Genomic DNA, 22699 nt, shown 5'->3' on the forward strand with positions numbered 1-22699 from the left:
ACTCGCGAGACCACGGCACTCGCGTTCCCGCCCTTCCTTCCCAGCGGCCTTTGCGGCCGCAGTTGTTGCCCTTCAGCCCGGACGCAGGATGGCGTCGGCCACCGGCTTCATCCAGTGGCTCCGGAATTCGGCCTCCGGGGTGCGACCACGACCCTGGAGACGATGGCACGACATGATGACGCTGGGGACGGAGACTGACTGACTGACTGACTGACATCCCCGTCTTCCTCCTGTGTACCCCTTATCTCGAGCTTTACCTTTACCTGTGCCCCCTGCCTCGTTTCTGTCCACCCCTCACCTGTGACCCTCGCACCTCAGCCTAACCTTGTCCCCGGAAGCCTTCTCCTGCTGCTGCCTCTGTCTCCGCCCTCACCCTCAGCAGCCCCCCCTCTGACCCCATGTCCTTCCCTCCCTCCTGATCGGTACCTCGGGCAGCCTTCGGTCCTCGGGCACTGTTCCTACCTCCGACCTGGTGCACTTAGAGCCCTCCACCTTGGCTCTGCACTTGCCCCGTCTCCAGTGCACCCATCCCTGCTGGGGGCTCCTTGTGTCCTGTCTCTGCCCCACCGCTGTTCCTGCTCTCCACGCCCTCCACTTCTGCATATGCCTAGGGGTGTTCTCATTATTCCTCCTAGGGCTTTCCCCCCCGGATTTACCATGGCCTCCAACTCTGCCCTTTCAGCTCTAAGCCCCTTTCTCCTCTGCTCTCTTCTGTATGACCGCATCCCAGTCTCTACCTTGTAACCTGTGGTGTACACCTACCACTTGAGATGCTTCATCTCTTGCTGCTGGGTGTACCTCTCTCCTCATGACCTCCTTCTGCCCCGGGATATCCCCTTGACTAAACCCCCTGGGCACTCCCCTGCCCTTACCCTGTGGTCGCTACTGTTTTCTCATATTTTCTCTTCTTTACAGCATAATCTCCAAGCTAAGTTGCAGTTACGTTACCAGGAGATAGCTAAGAGGTGAGCAGGTTTACCACTCTGTCTTCCAGTTCCCATCACTTCCTTCTTTGTTTAATTTTTGTAGCTCTGTCTGTCTGGAAATTTGCCTTAAGTTGTAGATAGAAGAGGAAAGGAGGGAAAGTGGGAGGGAACAAGGGAGAACAAAGGAGAAAGAAAAATGATTCCATATTTCTCCTCCCACATTACTATTTTCTGTATGTTTTTTTTTTTTTTGGTATTATTTTATCCAGATAGCTCTGTGAATGAAACAGGACAGGTGAGAAAATGAAGACTTGGCTAAAATAACATCCAAGAAGGAGCCCGAATTCATAAACTAGCTTATTAGTTACAATAAAATTAGCTTACTGTGAAATATGTAATTGGCTTATTCTTAAACTATACTTGAAGGCGGACTTTTTTTCCCATCTTTTTGTAACTCTGGTGTTACCCCAGAGTAGGTACTTAATAAATGTTTGTTGTTTCTTTGATTAATTGTACAGCTGCTTCTTGGGAAGAGGCTTGGCAGATTCTAGGAATTTGGTGACAGTAAAAATGGTGGTCAGACTGGAGGGCTCACAAGTTTGAAATAGGACGCTAATGTAGTTTTGTGAGGAATTCTTAGATCCAATCCTCACTTTTGACTTTCTGAATTCCTAGCTTTAATTTGAAATAAAAAATAATAAAATCAGCTCACAGTTTCTTATTTCTTAAAACTTTTGAAAATGTTCTACATGTGCTATGAGGGTAACTTTTATGAAAATATTAGAAAGGAAGGAAGTTTTTCATAGATTTTTCTATAAAATAACATAAAAGCGCCTACATCTAGGTGTGGAAATTATCCCAGAAGCTTTTAGTCCTCACTTTACGTATGAGGAAATGGTGGTTCCGGAATGAGAATTAATTTGTTCCAGGTTATACAGGCAGTAAGCTGCAGGGATGGGATTTGGACTCGGATCCTGACTTCAGAGCCATTGCTCTTTCTGTGTTTCACTCTGCTTTTGCACCTTCTTGGTCACTTAATTGGCTGAGAGATGCAATTAATACAAGGTCTTTGTATTTGTTGATTACAAAAAAAAGCATTTGTCTTGACAGAACAAAACATAGTCTCAACTATTTCTTCAATAAGGTGTTTCCTATTTATATATTATTTACGTAGTAATAAAAGATTCCTTCATGGATACCTTGATGTTCAAAAGAAAAAATGAAAATATCAAGATGCAGTTTAACGTCCGAGTTGAAGCTCCTGGCTACAGGGTAGGAGAGAACAACTCAGTATAATAAAAAAACTTTGTATTTTTGATGAGTAGACTTGGGTTTGAATCTTGGCTACTTCTCACTTAAATGATCTTAGGCATCATTCACTCCCAGAGGCTTAGGTCTTCCTAAAGTCTTCCCTCAAGGAAGCTGCTTAGAGGTGGCAAAATGGGTAGATTGTTAGATCTGGAGTCAGGGAGACTCGAATTCAAATGCAACCTCATACAGTAGCTGTGTGACCTTAGACAAGTTAATTAAGTCTGTGTCTCATTTTCTTTAGCTGTAAGATGAGGCTGATAATAATAGCATCTACTTGACAGAGTTATTTTAAGTACCAAATAAGAAATTTATAAAGCTCTTTTCAAACCTTAAAACATTATATAAATGCTAGATATTACTAAATCCTCAAGTCAGAAGGATGTGAATTCAGATTCTACCTCAGACAAGTGCTAGCTGTATGACCCAGAACAAGTCACTTCACCTTTGTTTCAGTTTCCTTGTCTGTAAAGTCAAGGTTCTTATGAGATATTTGTAAAAGCCCTTTGCAAACTTTATAGCACTGTGTAAATGCTAGCTATTAATATTAGAGGAGACTCCAGGGAAATGAAGGAGCTGGGCTATGGGATGATCTGTAGATCATAAGCCATTTTGTAGTTAACAGATAAAGCTACACATGCTATGAAGGTTTTGGTTCATTCTTTTCATTTCCTGTCTATCATGGTCACACCAAGAACACTTGGTACTGTGACTAAAGTCTATTGGATCTGTTTCTCTATTTGGAAAATCGGGATAATCCTGTCCAGAAAAATCAAATAAGATCCTGTACTTAGAAGCAGAGTAATCTGTAAAGTCCTCAATGGAGAGAAAATATGAGACCCTTGCCAAAGGACCTAATTTCCTGGGCCAGTTAAGGGTGTGTGAGATTTAAGGTCTGGAATACTGTGTTCACTTCTGGGCAATACATTTTAGGCAGTATGTATTTAGAGGAAGTACAGGGCCTTGGACTAGAGACTCTGCCATATGAAGAGACACGGGAAGAGCTGGGCATGTTTGACTTGGAGAAGACATGGAGGATGAGGGACAAGACTTGTTTGGCTTGGCTTCAGAAAGCTGAATTAGGGTTAGCGGGGAGGGAGCTGCAAAGAGGCAGATTTGGGGCTCAGGATGAAGGGACTTCTTAGCACTTGACACTACCTGGGAAAACTGGAGGCCTTCACAGTTTCCTTCTAACCTAAATTCTGTGATTCTGTGTCTGTAAACCTTTCCAGACAGAAAAAAGCTCAGCTCGGTTGGTCAGCAGCAAGAATAACAGAGAATGTATAGCTCCTTGTGGTTTCACTGTGCAATGGGTCAGCTCTCCTTTATTTTGCCCTGGATATCTTGTGGGCATTCCAAGGCACCTACATGGCACGTCGAATAGAGTCCGGACTTGGAGTCAGGAAGACTGAGTTCTAATTTGGCCTCACCATTTAACCTCAGGTTATCTCAGTCTTCTCATTGTAAAATAGGGATGATAATGGTACCTACCAACCAGGGTTGTTCTGAGGATAAAATGAAATAGCATAGAGATGCTTTAGCTTAATGCATAGCATATACTAGGTGCTTAATAAATGCTTATTAAAATTTAAAAATGTGGAGGCATGGGATTGACATCAACAGATACATGTGAGAGCTATTGCTAGCACAGGAGATTATAACAAAGTGTATTATTTTCTTTAGAACTCAGCCACCTCCTAAGCTGCCAGTGGGCCCTAGCCATAAGTTTTCAAACAATTATTACTGTACTCGTGATGGACGTCGGCAAGCCTCTCCTCCTTCAATCGTAATGACCACTGTAAAAATTTTAGAATCTGGTCTTCCTGGTAAGAGGTAAGTCTTCTCTGAGGGAGACTCGGTGTTCCCTCAGGACAAAATGACCCTGCCCAGGCTCTTCTCTCCTTGGCTCATATTTACACATTGGTTCAAGATGTACAAAGCCTTTGATCCTCACAGCCCTGTGAGGGAGGTGTCCTAGATGAGGACAGTGAGGATCATCAAGGTTGAAGTGCCCAGAATTATTCAGGGTTTGAGGTGGGTGAGATTCTAGTGTTCTTATGGCCCTGTACTATCCTCTCCCATCTCAGATTTCATGTGTATAAACCTAAATTTTCCAGCTCCTTTGCCTGATTTTAAAAACTTTTCTAATGTAACACAGTCTGACCTCACCATCTGCCCTCTGACCTTATTCCTCTTTCAGGCAGGCTGGTTTTTTTTTCATCTTTTCTCCTCACTTTTGTTTATGTTCCTGCTTATTGGTATCATCCCTTACAAGTATCAGTTGAATAAACTGGGGTGTTTAACTTGGAGAAAAGACTTAGAGGGGCCTTGATAATTGTCTTAAGGATTGCAGCAGCTGTCCTGTGATAGCCTGGGGCTCGTTCTGCTTGGCCTCACAGGATAAAACTAGAGACATTGGCTAGAAATTCCTGAGAGGCAGATTCAGCCTTGATATTAGGAAGAATTTCTGAACCATGACAGCTGTTTTAAAGTTGGACTGCCTTGGGAGTCATGCCCTTCCCTCATTAGAATCTTCAGGCATAGGTGGAGTCACTACTTCTCTGGGTATCCTTGTTCTGGCTTGGGTTGGCCTAGAGAGTCTCTGAGGTCTTTTCTAACTCAGACATTCTGGAGTTGTCATACTAGTTTTTTGCATTTCATAGAGCATCTCATAGTTTTCAAAGTCCTTTTACCCCTTATTTGATCTTATAATAATTATCTGATGACTTGAAACCTCACGGTGACTCTGTGAGATTGTATCCCCACTTTACAAGGGAGAAAGGGGGCTTAGAGTGAGGCAGTAACCTAGTGAAGTTCACTGATCTCCTTGCTGTTCTTTGAATAAGACTCACCCATCCTGAGACTCCCTAAAGTCAGACCAGGAGAGAGGAAAAAGTGCCCATGGTAAGTTATTGGAAGACCTAGGGCTTCTCACTTTTATTCTAGTGCTTTTTCCACCGTATTCCACCATCCCTCAAGGGAGGCCATGGTGCTGAGCCCTGGACACCCTGTTTTTTCTTTATTCAGCTAAACTAGAATCCTTCTGTAGATGGAAGGATGCCTGTATTGAATGTGCCCATACGGTAGCTGGGAAAAAGGACATGGGGAAGAAGGCTGACAAGTCCTTGCCTGGTTTTTCAGATCTTCCACATTGTAACCCCATCCTACTTCTCCAACCTTTTTTTATTAACCATTTTGTAATAATCCACAACCTAGATCATATTGTAAAAACTCTTCTTTTTACACAAGTTGGAGTATAGCAACTCACAGGTGCTATCATTAGCAATACATTAGTGTATTATTGCTAGATACTAGCTTTTCTGCCATGCTCAGCTGCCTCATTTAACCCTGTTTATGAAAGTAGAAACCAAACCCCACCCCCAACCCTCAGTGTCTAAGATCTCTGAGGATAAGGACAATGTATGTCACATCTAGACTTTAGATCTCTTAGCACTGATCAGTTTTCTTCACACAGGAAGATTATAGTAAAAATATGTTGAATTGAATTTAACCTTTTTTATAAATTAGACTCTCTTTAAAGCTGTCTTCTTTCTCTAGCTCAGAGGAGGCTATAACAACTTCTGGGAAAAAGCCAGTGATACCAGGATCCCCCATGAAAAAGTGGGAACTGTCAAAGGATGAACCATATTTATGAAATGGATGTGGGAAGATGGACATACAGATGCTGAGAGATTGTGTTTTTAGGGAACTGACTTGAAGGCACCGGCTCAGCTGCAAAGGCATCATGGAGGAGCATACAGTGAACATTGTATCCTGATATTTTATCTTGGGGGTAGGGAAGAAACTTATCCTAATACATCTTAAATACACTGAACTCCATTATTCTTTGCATTTTTATTTGATTTGCTTGAATTCTAGTGTAAAGATACTGATTGTTGGTGTAAAGACACTGTTCTCTGGCAACTGTCATCTCTGAAATTAGTGAATTTTAGAATAGGAGAGCTAGGCAGCACAGGAGATAGAGTGTGGGACTTGGAGTCAGAAAACCTGAGTTGAATTCTGGCCTCAGAAACTCCTAGCTGTGTGACCTTAGGCAAGTCATTTAACCTCTCTCAGCCTCAGTTTCCTCATCTGTATAATAAACAGCACCCCCCCTCAGGGTTATTGTGAGGATAGAATGACGTAATAGTTATAAAGCACATTGCAAACCTTAAAGTGCAATGTCAATGTTAACTCTTATTACATCAGAGCTAGGAGTCTAGAAGAGAGCATCTAGTTCAAATGAGATTATTTTACAGACAGAGAAACTGAGATACAGGCAAAGAGAAAGAGTTCCCCTAATTCTGAAGTGTCAGTAGCATAGCCAGGACTAGAGCCCAGGTTTCTTGACTCCTCATCTAGAGTTCTTTTCACCATATCATTGCCTGCTTTTACCATCAGTTGGTGGACATGGAAGAAAATCATCATCATCATAGGGAATGGCTTTCTAGGGCTTGTAAAATGCTTTACATCACCCTGTCTCTTGAGCCTCACCACACTCCTGTTAGATGGGAGGAGGTCGCCTCACAGCAAGGTTAGGTTACTTGTCTGAAAGCCATTATTAGAAAGTGATAAAGCTGGTTATGGCATCTGGACTTCTGACCCTAAATCATAGAAGTTAAACAACATTTCTGGTGCCCACAGAACCAGATCCAAATGATTTTTGATTCTTACATCGTTCCTAAAATCCCCTCCTCTCCTAGTGGGGTGGGGTGGACTGTGTGTGTGAATTGCAAACTAAATATGGGTATGCTTGAATACTACACAGTTGTTTTAGGCCACACTCTTATGGCACTGCGTGTGCTTGCAGCATAGCCAGTAAGGAATGAGGAAGAGCTGGGTTCACTTCCTACCTGTGACATTAACTAGCACTACGTTGAAGGACAAATAAATCACTTAACCTCTTGGGACCCAGGAAACTAATTGAAGAATATTGATAAATTATATTGGTAGAGGGAGTTCCTTACAGTAACATGACAAGTTCAGACTAAAAAAAATTGTTAATATATGTTTTGTTCAATCGAGTTGCAAGCTGGAACATGTTCAGACAATAGCTATGGGGAGGTTTGTGGTAATTCAGAAAGTATCATGCAAACATCATTGGAAAGATCCTGTACTATTTACTTAAAGAGAAGACTCCAGGAGGATGTGAGCACTGTCTTCACATCCTGGAGAACTGTCAGAAGAAGAGGGGACAGATTTACTCCTTGGCCCCAAAGGGCAGAACTAGGAGTGGTGAAAAGCTATGAAGTAGCAAAATACAGATTACTACAAAGAGCTGTTCAGAAGTTAGATGAGCTGTCTTATAAAGTGGAGAGGTCACCGTCTCTGGAGATTGTCAAGTGGAGCCTGGGATGGCCGTTAGTTGGGGCTGTCCTCTGTACGTGGTTGAACTGAGTAAGTGGTACTCGAACCTTCTTGAGTATGAGGACCCTATTTTAATGTGAAAATTGTGAAGACTCATACATGATGTAACTTCACAGTAGCTATACAGTTAATGTCACACACTAAACGTCTAGTGTGTGTATGGCAATGTGACAGATGCTGGGGTACAAAGACAAAAGCTTCAGGGAGCTTACCTGTACTGCTGGGGGTTGGAGGAATAACAGGGGAACTTGGGTGGGGGATGCTGGGGAGGAGGTCAGGAAGGGCTTCTTGAGATGTTTTTTGAGTTGGGCCTTGATGGAAGCTTAGGATTCCAAGAAGTGGATAAGCCAGCAAGTACATTCCAGGCAGTGGTATCCTACCTGAAGGGAGGGAGATGAGATAGAATGTTTGGGGAACCACTATCAGGCCAGTTTGGTACTCGGGGTACACAGACAAAAAGCAGAAACCAGTGCCTGCCTTCGCAGAATTTGCCTGTTCTGTGGGCAGGAGGGGGAGAGAATAAGATAACCCATGGTGTATGAAGACCATGAGATCATGTAACGTGTGCCTAGCATATAATCGAAGCTTAATAAATATTTATTGATTAGTTGATGTGCTGGAAAAAGTAGTTTGAATGCCAGGATTAGGAGTTTGTATTTTATCTAAAGGCAAAGGGGGCTCCTGAAGAGTCTGGAGGAGACACAAGTTTAGTCCTCAGACCTGGTTCATTGCTGGGCTCATACTGGAAGACTTTCCAGCTTGGCCGGGCTTGGCACACCTCTCCCACCAACAGCAGGGCCTTTAAGAGTAGCAGCTCTCCAACAGCCCTTTAAGGATGAAAAAACGCTTTACAAATACCTCACGTGGCTCTCCAGGCAACGCTGGGAGAGCGGGCTCATTCTGGTCCGCATCAGAGCTGAGGAAAGTGAGGCGAGCAGGTTCAATGCCTGGTCCAGCTGTCGCACAGCTGCACTCTGAACTCGGGTCTCCGCGACTGCGGGCCCCCAGGGTCCCCAATCCCCCGCCCCTCGGAAGTTCCCGGATGCCTCACGCCAGGATGTACGACACTGGAGGCCTGCAAAAGTCTTACCGACATTGTCTCCTGACGGGGAAACTGAGGCTGAGATGAAGCGCGTGCCCGGGGGCGCGGCCGGTTAGCGCGGTGACATTCCCCCAGAAGTCGGCCCGCGGCTGCCTCGGTGCCGCGCGGAGGGAGGGGGAAGGGAACAGCTCCTTCCGCGGCGTCTTCAGGCCCCTTCCCCGCGGGACTGATCCACGTCTCCCACCGCCCGTCGCGTGCTCTCGTGACGCGCCGAGCCAGGGCTGGAGGACGAGGTGGCGGGGTGGGGGGCGTGCTCCACATCTCAGCCTGCTCTACTTGGTCGGCTTTGGGCCCCCGGGCCTTTACTGCGGCAAGGGGGATGTGCAGCCCCGCCCCCGGCCCCTCCCAGGTGCGGAGGTCGGGGTCGCGCCCGGCAGCTGGTGAGGGGTGCGAGCCGGGCTAATACGGGAGCGCATGCGCAGCGTGGATAACGTGAGCTCCGGAAATACGACCGCTAGGTAAGAGGCGAGGGGCGCCGGGGCTGCGCACGCGCTCTCCCTCCCGCTCTTCCCAGAGAGGCGCGGAGCGGGACACGTGCGCGTGCTCGCTCTGGGAGGAGAGAGGAGGACGCGCGGAGGTCGGCCGGTAAGTCAGCGAGGCGCAGGGGAATGGCGCGTGAGCTGATGCGGCTCCTGCCGCTGCTTCTGGCGGGACTGCAGCGAGCTCTGGCCCTCAGCCTGCCTTCGGCTCCGGCGCAGCCCCGGAGCCCAGCCCGCCGAGGTGAGTGCAGCCGATTCCCCTTTAGCCCCTTCCCCTTTGCCCTAGTCGGGGGTGGGGGGTGGGGACCGTTCTTTCGGCCACTCCCAGGCCCCGCCCCCGCGCCGCCCTGGCCCGCCCCGCCGCCCTCCACCGCAGCCCGCTATTGGCCCGGCCGCCCGTCAGTCAGGGTCACTCCCCCAGCGCCGCCACATGGTTTGGTACCCTGTGCTGCTCCCCACTGAGTGCGGACCGGGAGGAGGCGGCCCAGCCGGCACCGAAACCCCGCTGTCAGGGAAAGGTCCGGACCGATCATCCGGTCCAGGCCCTCCGTTGTGCGCTTTGGAAGACTGAGGCGCAGAGAGGTGGAGCCACTCGCGGTGGGTCACCCAGCTGGCCACTGGTGACCCTCTCCCTTCCGAAGGCCCTCGGGAGCCCCTGCTTTGGGACGGCCCCAACCCTTCGGTGGCTCCTCCTCATTGAGAACTCAGGTCTACCTCAAGTTTCCCCCCGGGGCAACGCTCTAGACGCCTGGCAGGGGGTGCCCCTGTTTGCTGATGCTATCCCTGTCCCTTTGTTAATTGTGTTTTATGTCTCGCCAGCTCGCTGACGTCAGCCCAACCTTCCTCCTCACATGCCCCCCTTCCTCTTAACAATTATTTAGTGCCTACGTGGGTAAAGCCCAGTACCAGGGGTCCAAGGGCAAAAATGAAACCCGACAGCCCCTGCCCTCCTACATGTACACGGAGAAGTAAATACTAGACAGTTTGAGAATCACTGGAAGAATCTGGAAAGGCTTCTCTTGGGAGAAGTGGCAGCTGACTTCAGCCTTGAAGAAAGCTGTTGCCATAAGGATTCTAAAAAAAAAGAAAAATAGAAAAAAGGTGAGGAGGGTGAACATTCCAGATTAAACTATTCCCCTTTCCTAGGAAACTCAGGCAGGTTGGAAGAGGCATTCCCAAATGCCTGGCAGTTCCCAAATGCTGGCAAGCACAGTACAGGCTAGCCATTGATTCTCTCTGTGATCCTGAAGAGCTCTGTGACCTGAGCTCCAAAGGCCTCTGAAAGATGAGTGGGTTTGGCCTGGAGGGTCTCAGAGGTGTGCTCTGCTTCTGCTGTCCTGTGCTCCTAAAAGCCTCCCAGACCTGTGGGAAAATTCCATTCAACTAAATTCAGTAAACATTTATTGAGCACCTACTGCATACTGGTCACTGTGCTAAGCTCTGGGGCAAAGAGGCAAAAGAAAGTCCCTACCCTCAAAGAGCTCTAATGGAAAGAAAAGCCTATGGAGGAATGGGATGGTTGGGGTAAAGAATCATGTCAAAACTGGAGGGGTTGTTATAGATCATCTAGTGTAACCCTGCCTTTACAGAGGGGGAAACTGGACTAGAAAGGAAAAGACTTCTGTTGGTGTGTGTTAGTTTGCTTTTTAGGACTGTTTCCCCTCCCCACACCCATCCTTTTTACAAGCCTCAATAATTGCCTTGTTTGACAACCATAACTGTCTGTTCAGCCCAAAAATTGCACCTGTTTTCTCTCCTGTAAAGTTGTTGGGCTACTGCTACCTCTGGCCATGGGTTTTATGACCTATCTTCATTCAGTTGTTTGAGATATCCTGAGTTTAGGGGAGAATGTCTGGGCCCTGCCTTCTGGTCATACAGTTAGAGAAGGAAGACATTGTGCATAAAGAGTACAGTGTCTCAATATAATAGAAGTTAGAGAAGTCTGGGGTCCCTGGGCTGCAGATATCTGGGAAGGCTCCAGAGAGGTCAGGCTAGAGCTGGACCATGACGAGGAGATAACATTCTGCTTGGCAAAACTGAAAGTGACCTGGGAAATAGTTTAACTGTTTAAATAGTCCCCTGGAAATATTTTGTTCATGTAAGTGGCTCATGGGGGAAAGACAAAACCTATACTTTTGAAATGTCTTTGGAAAAAGCCCCGCACTGGGATTCAGAAAACCTGGGTTCAAGCCCCAGCTCTGTGATGAACTCACTGGGTGACTTTGAGCAAAAAGAACTTCATATGCCTTCTCTGTAAAATGAAGGAGTTGGAATAGAGATTCTCTAAGGTCCCTTTCAGGTCTAACACTGTTCTGTGGAGCTTCTTGGCCTCCTTCCTTCTTGTGTGTATGATGTCTGTTCCGGCAATTTGGTGATAAAAAAGAGTGTATTTATGTATGTATGCGCGTATCCTCTTTCAGTTTAGTTAGTGAAACTTGGAAAGTCTAGAGTCTGCTACCAAGAGACAGTGGGAGTCCCTGTGTGATCCATCCTTTGGCTGTCCTTGGTTGCTGGGAGATGAGGTTTGGTGGATGAGACTGTACACTTAGGTGGAATAAAGGTGGGAGACAAAGAAGGTAGAGGTGGTAGTAGTGACCATAGTAGTAGACGGTAAACACTTATTGCCTGTGAAGTCCAAGGCCTCCATAAAGGGAGGCTGTTCGAGTTTATTGCTCTCCCTTTGGCTCTCCAATGCAGGAAGTGGCTGCTGAGGGAGATGAGGAGGTTCTGAGATTTCAGGTGGTGAGGAGGCAGGATAGGAAATGAAGAATTGACAGGGTGGAGTGCAGCCTCCCCTTCCTATCTTGTTCTGGTACCAAGAAAAGGGCTTTAGTTTGTGAAGGGGCCCTGCCTAGGACTGATGTGGGTGGCTCAGGTTGAGTAGGCTCTGGGTCACCTTCAGAATCTGAGATGTCCTGTGGGGATCCTTCCCAGTCTCAGTGCTGGTAGTCTAAGCCTCCCAGTATTAGCTCAGATGTGTCAGGTATAAGGGCTGAGACTCTCATTTCCCTGAGAGATGCTGATCTGGGGCTGGTTTCACTTCAGTGGTCATGGAAGCTCTTGGAGGTCACTGTGTCCCCCAAACCAGGTAATGGGAGCCCTGTCCATTCAGAAAACAAATGGACTAATCACTACAGCTTGTAGCTTGACTTGACTTAGCTCTGCCTACCCTCTGACTGTTGGCTCCACCAAGTCTGAAATTGATTTACTCTTCCCTTCACTGCACAGGGCTGTAGGACATATTCAGGAGCCTATTATCCCAGAAGGGGAGAGAGTAAGGGCTGAGGTAGTCTTATTCCCTTGCTCAGTTCCCCTGGGGGCCCCTCACTTTGGGAATTGCCCCTAGTTGTTGGAGAGGATATGTAGCCCGGAGCCAGTACCTTCCACCTCCCTCCAGGAAGTACTGTAGGTTCTCAGACTTTGGAAGAATTTCTGTGAAGAACTTCTATGAGGACAACTGAGTTCATGAATTGTGGGGATGGAAAGTGACTGCTGGGAACCAGGCTGAGACTAAGGGGTGAACAACCCCCCTTCTTTGCTTCCCTCATGGAGATCCCTTAAACAGTTCCAGGGACATGTTGGACTCTGGTAGCTGGGTATTTGGGAAGTGGTATGGGACAGTCATGGACACTCTTGGTTAAGTTCAGTCCTTGAATTTAAGTTAAGGACTTAAGTCACTTCCTACCTCCAACTCTAAATTCAGTACTCAATAAAGTGAGTTGGTTTGATGATCTTTTTCTCTGCCCTGGGGCGCATCATCTTAGTAGCTTTAATAATAATAGAAGTGGATAGTTATGGAGTCTTTTATAGTTTGCAAAACATTTTCTGTACAGTATTTCATTTTAAATGTACAACAGTTGTGTGAGGTATTTCAGTGGATAGAATGCTGGGCCTGGAGTCAGGAAGACCTGAGTTCAAACACTTACTCACTGTGGAACCCTGGGCAAATCACCTGACTGTCGTCTGACTCAATTTCCTAAACTGTAAAATGGGGATGATAATAACACCTCTTTCCCTGGAGCAAATGAGATACTATTTGTGAAGTGCTTTCTAGACCTTAAAGCACTATTTAAGTGTTAACAGTAACTCTATTTTATTCTCTTTTTATAGCTGAAGAAACTGAGGCACAGAGAAGTGATTGACCTCTGGTTGTATAGCCAGGCTCTTTAGACCCCCAGTGTAATACACTATTTGCTGTACCACCCTGGCTCTCTCTGGTACTGCTCTCCCCAAGCCCCTTTACTAGAAATGGTATATAGGCTCTGTGAATCCCTTCCCCCTTTGCAGTAATGCTGAAGTGGCCTCAGCTGGTCAAGCTCCCACCAAGGCTCAGTCAAGTCAAGCCATTTCCCCTGTAGGGCTCAATAATAGTCAGATCTTTCAGCTTAGAGGTCCATGTTGAAGGGGAAAGCTTATATAATTTTGAGGAGAAATTTTGGGGGAGCTGAGGTAGAAAAGGGTACACAGCTTTCAGGAGAAAAAGAAACCTTCCTTGCTGTCAATATTTCTGTCAATATGCAACAGACTCATGTACAATGAATGAAAGTCCAGCTTTTCCAGGAGAAAATGAGGCCCAGGACATTATTTTGTTATTTATTTATCTGTCCCTCCAGTCATCCTTTCTGTCCTTCCCTTTCTCCCCCTCACCTTGCCATTTTAGAGATAATAAGTAGTAAAACCAGGAGTCAAGGACAAGGGTTTTTGATTCCATGTCAGGCTCACACTTACCCCCACCATGTTCTCTTGTCTCGTTGGCCATCCTAGCTGTGCTGCTTTAGCCTGGCCTGGTGATGCCCTGTTATCTGTGTTTTCTTTTCACCTGTTTCCCAGGCACTGAGGAGCCATACCCACATTCTAAATTCCCATGTGGCGATGACATCTACATCCCTTCTGTGTGGCTATGCGATGGTGACAAGGACTGTGCAGATGGCAGAGATGAAGCTCACTGCTGTAAGTGGACCATCCAGGACGGAATGGGGTGGGCTGGAGGTCACCTGAGGCAGGACTGAGCTGAACCAAACTATGGGTACCCCTTTCCCCCTGCTGGCTCCACAGCTTTCTATGCTACACAAATTGTTTGCTAACTTGCCCTCACACGAGTAAAGGATTATGTTTGTGTTGTGAAGAAGGGAGTAGAAGTTTCTATTAGGGTAATGTAGACTAATTCAAGAAGACATCGGTTAATCGGTCTTACAAATTACAAAGAAATCTATTTCTTCCCTCTATCTCCTTGCCTGGCTGAAAACCGATTTTGTGATGAAGTCAACAATTGTCCCAATGGCACAGATGAACAGCTTGTGGACTGCAAGAAGCACCATTTGAAGATGTCCTCCTTACAGTGCACCAAGCAGGAGTTTCATTGTACCTCAGGAGAGTGCATCCCATATGTGTGGGTGTGTGATGGACACCCAGACTGTGCCAGTGGCAATGACGAACTTCATTGTAGTGAGTTTTCATGGGGATGTGTGTGTGTGTGCATGCTTGTGTGCTTTCAATCAGCTAGAGAACCAGAGAGGAGAACTTAAGAGCCTTGTGCCTTCGGTGTCCCAGGAAGGAGAGACTTTCAGAAGCCCCTGTGGGATTCATCCTTTGGCTTTGGTGGCAAGATAAGGTAGGATGGAGATAGAGATTGGACAGTGGATTAGAAAAGCCTGAGTGGAATGATGATGGGGCATAGAGGAAATGGGAGTTGTCTTTCAGTCCCAGCCAGCTTCATTGGGCCATGGGCCATTAAGTGGGAGAGTTATGGAGGAATCTCCTGAAATCTGAATCTGGCCAGTGCTGGCCAGGGTCCCTCAGGCTGCTGGCCTCCATTGCATCTCTGAGGTTAGAGACATCCTCTGGAGTGCTGACCAGCACCGAACTACTGGCACTTTGGTCTCAGATGTAGCCAGCCATAGTCAGTGGTCAGTAAACATTTATGAAGCACTTGCTACATGCCAGGAACCAAGCACTGAGGATACAAAAGTGAAAATGTGCCCTCAAGGAATTTGTAATCTAATAGGGGAAGTTGAAAAAGATGCTGGAAAGCTTGAGGGTGAGGAGCAACGGATTTGGGGGTACAAGGGATGTCAGTCAGAGAAGTCCTCAGGTTGTTGAGTCAAGTGATTAAGATGCTCTGAACTGAGCTCCCTCCCTAAGGGGATGGGGGGTTTGAAGTTCATGGCCCCTCCTCCAAGGGATAGTGATAAGATGAAATCCCATGGCAGGATGATGAGGTCTTCCCAGTAGTGAGCTCCCTGAGACGTAGTGGAAGTCAGTAAGAGAAGTCCCAGGGTGAAAGAGGAGATTTCCATAGGAACTGAGGCTTCCTTTGCCCCTGAGGCTGCTGACCTGAGACTGCCTGGTTTCATTGCAGGGACAGCAGGAGCTCCCAGCAATCAGACTACCACCTTAGCTGTGTCTCCCACACCAGGTAATGGGAGTACTGTCCCTTCAGGAAATCAGAGTGCCAGTGGGATAACTATGGACACCGGTAAGTATCCCTGGATATGGACAGCATCTCCACTCTTTCAGCTTTCAGAATATTGGTTCCATCAAGTCTAGAATCTCCATGGCCTCACCATGTAGTAGTGGGTATAGATTTTCTCTGCTGTGGGGTGGTTGAGGGCTGGGGGTAGCCAGAGTCTCTTGTGCATCCTATAAGGAGCCTTCACTTTGAGAGGTGGGCCACCAGCTGCTGGACTGAATAATCCTGCCTCCTGTCTGGGCCAGGGGTCAGCAACCTCCCTCTTCTGCTAGGAAGCACCTGGAGTCCTCAGTCTTTGAACAGTTTCTCTGAGGAGGCCCTGGCACCTGGGGTAGAAAATGCCCTAAGGCATGTTTATGTCTTCAGGGACTTCCTCAGACAGCCTAGAGAGAGGTAGAAGGGCCAAGTCTAAGGAGAGGGACGAGCGAATCTGCCAAGACTGTGCCTCATGGTGCCTCCTTTCCTTTTCTTGCCCTCCATGTTGTCCTCTTTAAAATCACTTACTTTTCTCTAAGGTCCTTTCCAAACCAGAAATTTCCTGAGTCTTTGATTCTGTTCCTTTCCAACTGTTCAGAAATGGGCACTGAGTAAGACAATAAATGTTGGTGGAGTGATGACGGAGCACAGAGGCAGTAGAGGGTGTGGGGGGAGGCTGTTGACTCCCGTTCCATTTTCACAGTGAGGTGCCTGTCAGGGAGCTCCAGTGAGGGGAGGTGTATGTGACGATGTGTCCCCACCTTCCTAGCTCTGTACCACTTGGAGCTCCTCCAGGCTCAGAAATGTAGGAAACCTTGGATCCCTTTAGCTCTACTTATAGCTGACCATGGGGGCTAAGACTTTCCTTCCTCTTGGGCGCTGCTTCCATTTCAGGGGTGACACAAACTACCGGAGATCAGACTACCACCCCAGGACATGGGAGCCTCACACCTTCAGAAAGGCGAAGTGCCTATGGCCTGGTCATGGCAGCAGGTGAGACCCCTTGTGCAGGCAGTGTCGCTGCTCCACTCTGTCTGTGTTGTGACTTAGGAGTTCTGCAGGCCATCTAACTGAAACCAATTCCACAACCTTCTCAACAAGTAGTCATCCAGCCTGTGCTTAAAGACCTCTTGGGGCAGCCCCTCCTCCTTGCTAGGAACAGTCACATCTAGGCATGTTTTGCTCCTGCTTCTGCCCATTGCTTTTAGTTCTGCCCCCTGGAAGACAGTGAACAAGTTCAATCCCTTATCCATGTGCTAGCTCTTCCCGTCTCCCCCAGCATTCCTTTGTTTCTAGTTTCCTCACCAGATCCTTCCGAGGTAGCTAGGTCACATAGTGGTTAGAGTACTGGACTTCAAATAAGGAAGCCTTGAGTTTGAATCCTGGCTCAGAGGTGTACTCTGAGTGGTGTGACCCTGAGCAAGGCACTTTAGAAGAACAAAACAAAACAAGAACAAAACCCTTTCTCCTGTCTCAGTTTCCCCAACTGTAAAATGGGGATTATAACAGCAGCTACCTACCAGGGTTGTTGGAAGAATCAAATATCAAAATATGCAGAATGTTGTGCAAACCTTAAAGCAGCCATATATACATATTGGCTATCGTTACGATCGCCAGGCCTTTACGATCCTGATTTCCTTTCTTTGGACACTCCAGTTTGTCAGCATTATTCCTTCACTGTGGTGCCCAGAGCTGCCCTCAGTACTTCAGATTTTGTCTGATCTGTGCAGAGGATGCAAGAACAGCTCTTGTTAAGCCTCAACTTTGGGCATCCCTTGGGTGTTGTCTGAGATCACGTTAGCTGTTGAGGCTGTTGGAGCACACTGCCAACTCATTAAACCTTCAGGCCACTAAAACCCCCACATCTTTTCAAATGAACTGTTCTTGAGCCTGCTTCACCCATCTTGTACTGGGGAAGTTGGTATTTTGAACTCAAGTGTAAACCTTTTCATTTGTCCCTCTTAAAATTCATCTTATTAGATTCAGCCCGGCATTCCAGCCTGTCAAGGTCTTTTCTATGCTGACTGTCATCTAATGTGTGAGCTTTCCCTCCCAGTTTTATGTCATCTGCAAATTTGCTAAGCATGTCATTTTTGACTTTATCCAAAGCATTAATCTTGCAGGCCCAAGCAGAGATCCCAAGGGCACTTGACTGGAGAGGTGTCTCAAAGTTTACATGGAGCCATTAACAACTGCTCTTTAGGTCCATCCATTCAGCCAGTTCCATAGCTACTTTACTGTGTGACCATCTGACCCACATCTCTCTGTCTTGTCCACAAGCAGGGGACAAGACACTTTGTCTTGTCAAATATGGCTTTTTAAAAAATATCAGGAAAGCTATATTTTGTTATGCCAGTCTAGTGGCTGTTAAAAAAGCAACTGAGATTACTCTGCCATGATCTGTTCTCAAGGAAGCCATGCTGCTTCTTTGTGATTACCACTTAATTCCTTTTCTCAATGTTCACAGAGCATCTCTTTGAGGACTCAAAGTTCTGTTAATCGACCTGTAGTTTGTCGATTCTGTTCTGTGGCCCTCTATAATCAGCCCATATCTGCCCCTTTCCAGACCTGCAATACCTTCCTTGTTCTCCACACTCTCTCAGAGATCAGGACTAGGGCCTCAGTCTTCCTTCCATTCATTCCCTTGATCCCCACTTCTGCTGCCTAGTGGTTTCTTTCTGTCATTTCCCTATTTAGCTTGGGTTTCAGCTTTCTATTAGCCATTCTCAATTAGATGCTCATTCTTCTTAGAAGAGAAAATGAGCTAGTTAAGAATTGAGCTGCCCTGTTTTCAGTTATGATGCAGTCCCCAGGAACCATTCTGTCCTGTAACTCTCCTCCTTCCCCTTTTTAGCTCAAAAATCTCTTTTGGTTGTTCCTGTCAGAGTCAATAAACACTATAGAGTGCCAGGTACTCTGCTAAACTAAGCCCTGGGATATGGCAAAAGGCTTAAGACCTTCAAGGAACTTGCAGCCTAATGAAGAAAGCCAGCATGTAGAAATTACCATGCCTCCTTGCTTGGTGGAGAATCAGGATCTCTACTTTCCTTCCCAGTCAGAGGGAGAGAGTGGCCCTAGAGCCTGAGGAAAGGCAAATTTCAGAGTTGATTCATCTTGCAGAATGCAAAGGAAGTTTCTGGAGAAGATGAAGTCCAGGAAAGTACCCCGGTTGGAAATGTTCTTGGCTTTCCCTAGAAAGCTACAGCTTTCTGCCTGTCAGTGCCCAGTGTGCTCTCCCTGCAGGGTGATGCCCTCTGTTTGTGTTTATCCTCCACTACATTCTTGAAACCAGAACTCAGCCCCTCTTTCCTGCTCTAGCCTACGGGAACAGCTCCCACTTCTGCCACCTCCCTGGGAGTCTCAGGAGTTCCCAGCCTTCAGAGCGATGTCTGCTAGGAGCCTAAGGTAACCTTTGCTAGTGTGCCCTGGGACCTGGGGAGTAGAGCAGGGACTGGAGCAGGGCTAAGTATAAAGTGTACTTCCTCTGTGCCTCTGATGGTAGTCCTTTGGATGATCAGGGCATGGAGGTGGTGACAGCAGTGCAGGGTAGGAGAGGTACACGGGTTCAGGTACAGGTCTTGCCACTAACCTGCCACATTGCATCAGGAATCTGACACCTTTCTCCAAGCCTTATTTCAGTCCTTTGTAAAATGAGGGGGTGGGCCAGATTTTTTTTCAGATCCTGTCCGGGGCTGACCTTTTCTGTGTCTGATGTTTTTTGCCTTTCCAGCTGCTCTGAGTGGAGTTCTGGCTGCTGCCTGTCTCCTTGTATGTTGCCAGACGTGGGCTCAAGTCCGGTGGCACCTTCTCCCCCAGCCAAACCTGGTGGAAGCTGTGAAAGAGTCATTGCTGATGCCTGAAAGGACACCTTCCTTAATCTGAAGGCCAGCTTGCTTGACCTCCAGAATGGCTTTTGGTCCTCTGGGTCCATTGTGAGACTGGCCCAGGCTTCCCTGGGGTTGAACCAAGAATCCTCTAGGAGGTCTCTCTTTGCCATCAACCTCCATCACAAGCTACCTCTCTTTTCAAGGCAACCAACAGGTCCTGACCTTGTTGCCTTTTTCTACCATCTGGGAGGTCCTGCATCTGGCACCCCTTAGATAGAGCCGGATGGGTGTGGATCCTGGTTCCTTCCAGCAGAACACATCCTGCCTGCATGGGGGTGGGGATGGAAATTGACTGTTGGCTCCAGAGGTATTCCCACAGCTGATCACTTCCTCATGCAGCTGGTTTCAGGAGCTGTACTCTTTGTTGAGCAAAGCTAGGTGTCCCTGGTATTAGCCATAGAGCAGGGCTGGTGGCCCAGGGGTGAGATACTCCATTCAGCAACCAGGTGGGCTACAGATGAGGAGGGAGGACAGCCTCAATGCCTAGGATGATCTACAGTTCAGTAAATAAAATAATTTCTCAAAACTTAAGCCCTTTCTAGTCTGTTTCCTGAACTCCTTTCTAGATTTCCCCATGGAAGAAAAATCTGAGCTAGAGCTCCTGGGCAGTACGGATGGATGCAAGAAAAGAAAGAAGACTTACTCTCATCCTAGAGGAATATACATCCTCCTTCGGGCTAGTGGAGTATCAACAAGTAGGGGAAGCTGGACCAGAGAGTCTCTAAGGTTCTAGAAGGCTCTGTTAACAGTTCCCCACCCTCTTCTCTTCATTGTAGGAAGTTACAGATGCAACACAAACTCAAGCCAGGCATTTTGAAGGTAATAAATTACAAAACAGAGGGATAGACTTTTAAGTCAGATTGACTTAGGTTCATAAGAATCACTTCATTTTGATAGCACTGTAAGGTATACAAAGTACTTTCCTCATAGTAATCTATTAGGTAAGTAGTACAAGTGTTATTTTTCTCATTGTTTTGGACCGGAAAACTGAGGCCCAGAAAGGTTAGATGATTTATTTGTTGGGGTCATGCAACATCAGAGCTGGGATAATTGATATATAAGGAATTGACTACTGGGGTGGGGGTACAGTACTGAATAACAAGCAGAGTTGGGTGAGACCTTGGGGACCATCTAATTCAACCCATGTCCAACAAGTGGTCCTCATGTCTTTGTTCAGAGGAGGAAGAGTCCCTAAGACAGCCCATACTCTCAAGGAGCTTTCAGTCCAGTGGAGGAATCCAATCCATAAAGAAGTCACTATTGTGTAATTTCACAAGGGAGAGGGGCTTCTTGTAGGAGGTGATGCCCGAGCTGTGCCTTGAAGAAAGTTGGGGCTGCTTTTGAGTGGGAATTCATTCTAGGCATGGGTCAGGGAGGGGAAGAGAGATAGAGACCACCTATGTACAGGCACAGAGATGGGAGGCGGCATGTTTTGTTTGGGTATCAGTAAGCCAGCTTGTTGGAAAGCATGAGGGTAAGTAATCAGTCCAGAAAGGCAGCAGGAAGTCAGATTGAGGAATTTAAATTCCAGCCTTGTATTTTATCCTAGGAGCAATAGGAATCCTTTGAAGATTTTAAAAGTAGGAGAGTGACACAATTAGACCTACATGTTAGAAATAGTAATTTGGTGGCTGTAGGGAAGATGGATTGGAAAAGAGAGAGAGTGGAAGAGCCCAGGTGGGGGTGGTGATGACATTCTGAACTAGGAGAGTAGCTGTGAATGAAAAGGAGGGATTGGTATGATTTGGAAAATGATTGGATATGTCAGATGAAGGAAAGGAAAGAGTCAGGGATGACTCTAGGGTTTCAAACCTGGCTGACTAGAAGGATGCTCTCAGCAGAAATAGGAATTTTGGGGCAGGGATGGCTGGGATTGAAGGTTTGTGTGAGGGGAAGAATTATGACCCATACTGAGCCTTGAGTATTCACTGGGGCCCACAGGAGACGTTTCAGGAGATATGCTTGTCTTCTGGAACCCTTGAACTCAAGAGAAGGACTTTGAGCTGGAGAAGTACCAGGAGTGTTCAGAGGGACTTTTGCCTGCCTCTGCCAATTCATTAACTATGTGACCTTGGGCTACTTAACCTCTGATTCCCAGTTTCTTCATTGAGAATTCCAGGACCAGGGAATGGCCAGCCCCCTGTCCTCTGCCCTGGTCTGACCACTGTCCAGAGTACCCCATTTTAGGAAGAACATTGATAACCTGGAGTATCCAGAGGAAGGCAATCAGGATGACGAAGGTGTCTGCAATTATAATTATAGCGTGAGGACTGGTTGAAGGACCTGGGAATATTTAGCCCATAGAAGAGAAGGCTAAGGGGGAATGTGATATTTGTGAAACAGGGTTTGGATTTGTGCTTGGCTTCATAGGGCAGGCCCAAGTGCAATGGGCAGAAGTTGTAGGAAGGCAAAATTAGGATTTGCCTAAAAGAAAAGTTCTAAAAATGAGTCACCCCAAAGTAAAAGGTGTTTGCTTGGGAGGATGTTTCCCTTTCCTAGAGGTCTTCTAGAGAGAGCTGAATGAGAAGCTGTGGGTTGTGTTGAGAAGATCCTTGGGGAAATCCAGGTTTGACAAGTTGGCCTCTGAGGTGCCTCCCAGCTCTGAGATTCTCTGATTCCAGTGAGTTCCTTTTACATGTGTAATCAGTCAATCAATAAACATTTATTAAATACCTGCTATATGCCAGGCACTGCTAAGAAAGGTAGAAGACAGTGCCTGCCCTTGAGGCTCTCACAGTCTAATGGGGGAAATGGCATGCAAACAATTATGTACAAACAAGTTTTATGCAGGATAAACAGGAATAATCAACAGATGGGTACTGGAATTAAGACTGGGAAAGGCTTCCTGCAGAAGGTGAGATTTCATCTGGGACTGGAAGGAATCCAGAAGATAGGAGTGAAGAGGGAAAGCATTCCAAGTATGGGGACATTAAGTAAAAATGTGTGGAGTCAAGAGAAGGAGTGTCTTGTGTAAGGATCAGCATGAAGATCTTGAATCTGAGAGGCTGCTGGGATGTCCTTGCATTTTGTGATGGACTGGAATTTGGGAGGGATTAGGACTGAATACATTCATCTTGGAGCCATCTTCAGCAGCAATATTAGGACATTTGGGAGTGGATGAGATCACCCTGAGAAGGTCCCAGCTCTAGACAGATGATCCAGTGATCATCCAGCCTCGAGGGTTT

The 22699-nt window shown here is 46.8% G+C and overlaps 2 protein-coding genes and 1 long non-coding RNA gene across 4 annotated transcripts; 2 read left to right on the forward strand and 1 right to left on the reverse strand.

The window, feature by feature from the left end:
* Window positions 1-47: 47 nt before the first annotated feature.
* On the forward strand, window positions 48-6069 carry NDUFA7 (NADH:ubiquinone oxidoreductase subunit A7). The gene is made up of 4 exons (XM_072600954.1): window positions 48-139; window positions 916-965; window positions 3918-4067; window positions 5793-6069. Exons 1-4 carry the CDS (start codon window positions 89-91, stop codon window positions 5887-5889), a joined length of 348 nt encoding a protein of 115 aa, XP_072457055.1. The 5' UTR covers window positions 48-88; the 3' UTR covers window positions 5890-6069.
* A 2106-nt stretch (window positions 6070-8175) lies between these two features.
* Window positions 8176-8793, reverse strand: LOC140499483 (uncharacterized). The gene is made up of 2 exons (XR_011965460.1): window positions 8692-8793; window positions 8176-8428 (listed from the first exon to the last, which is right to left on the reverse strand). It is a non-coding gene; the product is annotated as an uncharacterized lncRNA (long non-coding RNA).
* On the forward strand, window positions 8422-20045 carry CD320 (CD320 molecule). 2 transcript variants are annotated; one of them, XM_072600950.1, is made up of 7 exons: window positions 9200-9423; window positions 14013-14132; window positions 14445-14627; window positions 15541-15657; window positions 16522-16620; window positions 18946-19032; window positions 19358-20045. In XM_072600950.1, exons 1-6 carry the CDS (start codon window positions 9312-9314, stop codon window positions 19029-19031), a joined length of 717 nt encoding a protein of 238 aa, XP_072457051.1. In that variant the 5' UTR covers window positions 9200-9311; the 3' UTR covers window position 19032; window positions 19358-20045. The 2 variants fall into 2 exon arrangements, with proteins under 2 accessions (XP_072457050.1, XP_072457051.1); XM_072600949.1 differs by lacking the exon at window positions 18946-19032 and having other exon boundaries at window positions 8422-9423.
* Window positions 20046-22699: the final 2654 nt, after the last annotated feature.

The sequence above is a fragment of the Notamacropus eugenii genome, chromosome 4 (assembly GCF_028372415.1).
Source record: "Notamacropus eugenii isolate mMacEug1 chromosome 4, mMacEug1.pri_v2, whole genome shotgun sequence".
NCBI classification, from domain to species: Eukaryota; Metazoa; Chordata; class Mammalia; order Diprotodontia; family Macropodidae; genus Notamacropus; species Notamacropus eugenii.

Excerpts from the sequence above, each read along its gene's own strand:
- NDUFA7 (XM_072600954.1), top strand. The coding sequence starts at position 89 with ATGGCGTCGGCCACCGGCTTCATCCAGTGGCTCCGGAATTCGGCCTCC. Across the intron at positions 140-915 it reads TCCGGAATTCGGCCTCCGGG|CATAATCTCCAAGCTAAGTT; the intron begins GTGCGACCACGA and ends TCTTCTTTACAG. Across the intron at positions 966-3,917 it reads TACCAGGAGATAGCTAAGAG|AACTCAGCCACCTCCTAAGC; the intron begins GTGAGCAGGTTT and ends TATTTTCTTTAG.
- CD320 (XM_072600949.1), top strand. The coding sequence starts at position 9,312 with ATGGCGCGTGAGCTGATGCGGCTCCTGCCGCTGCTTCTGGCGGGACTG. Across the intron at positions 9,424-14,012 it reads CCGGAGCCCAGCCCGCCGAG|GCACTGAGGAGCCATACCCA; the intron begins GTGAGTGCAGCC and ends CCTGTTTCCCAG. Across the intron at positions 14,628-15,540 it reads CAATGACGAACTTCATTGTA|GGACAGCAGGAGCTCCCAGC; the intron begins GTGAGTTTTCAT and ends GTTTCATTGCAG.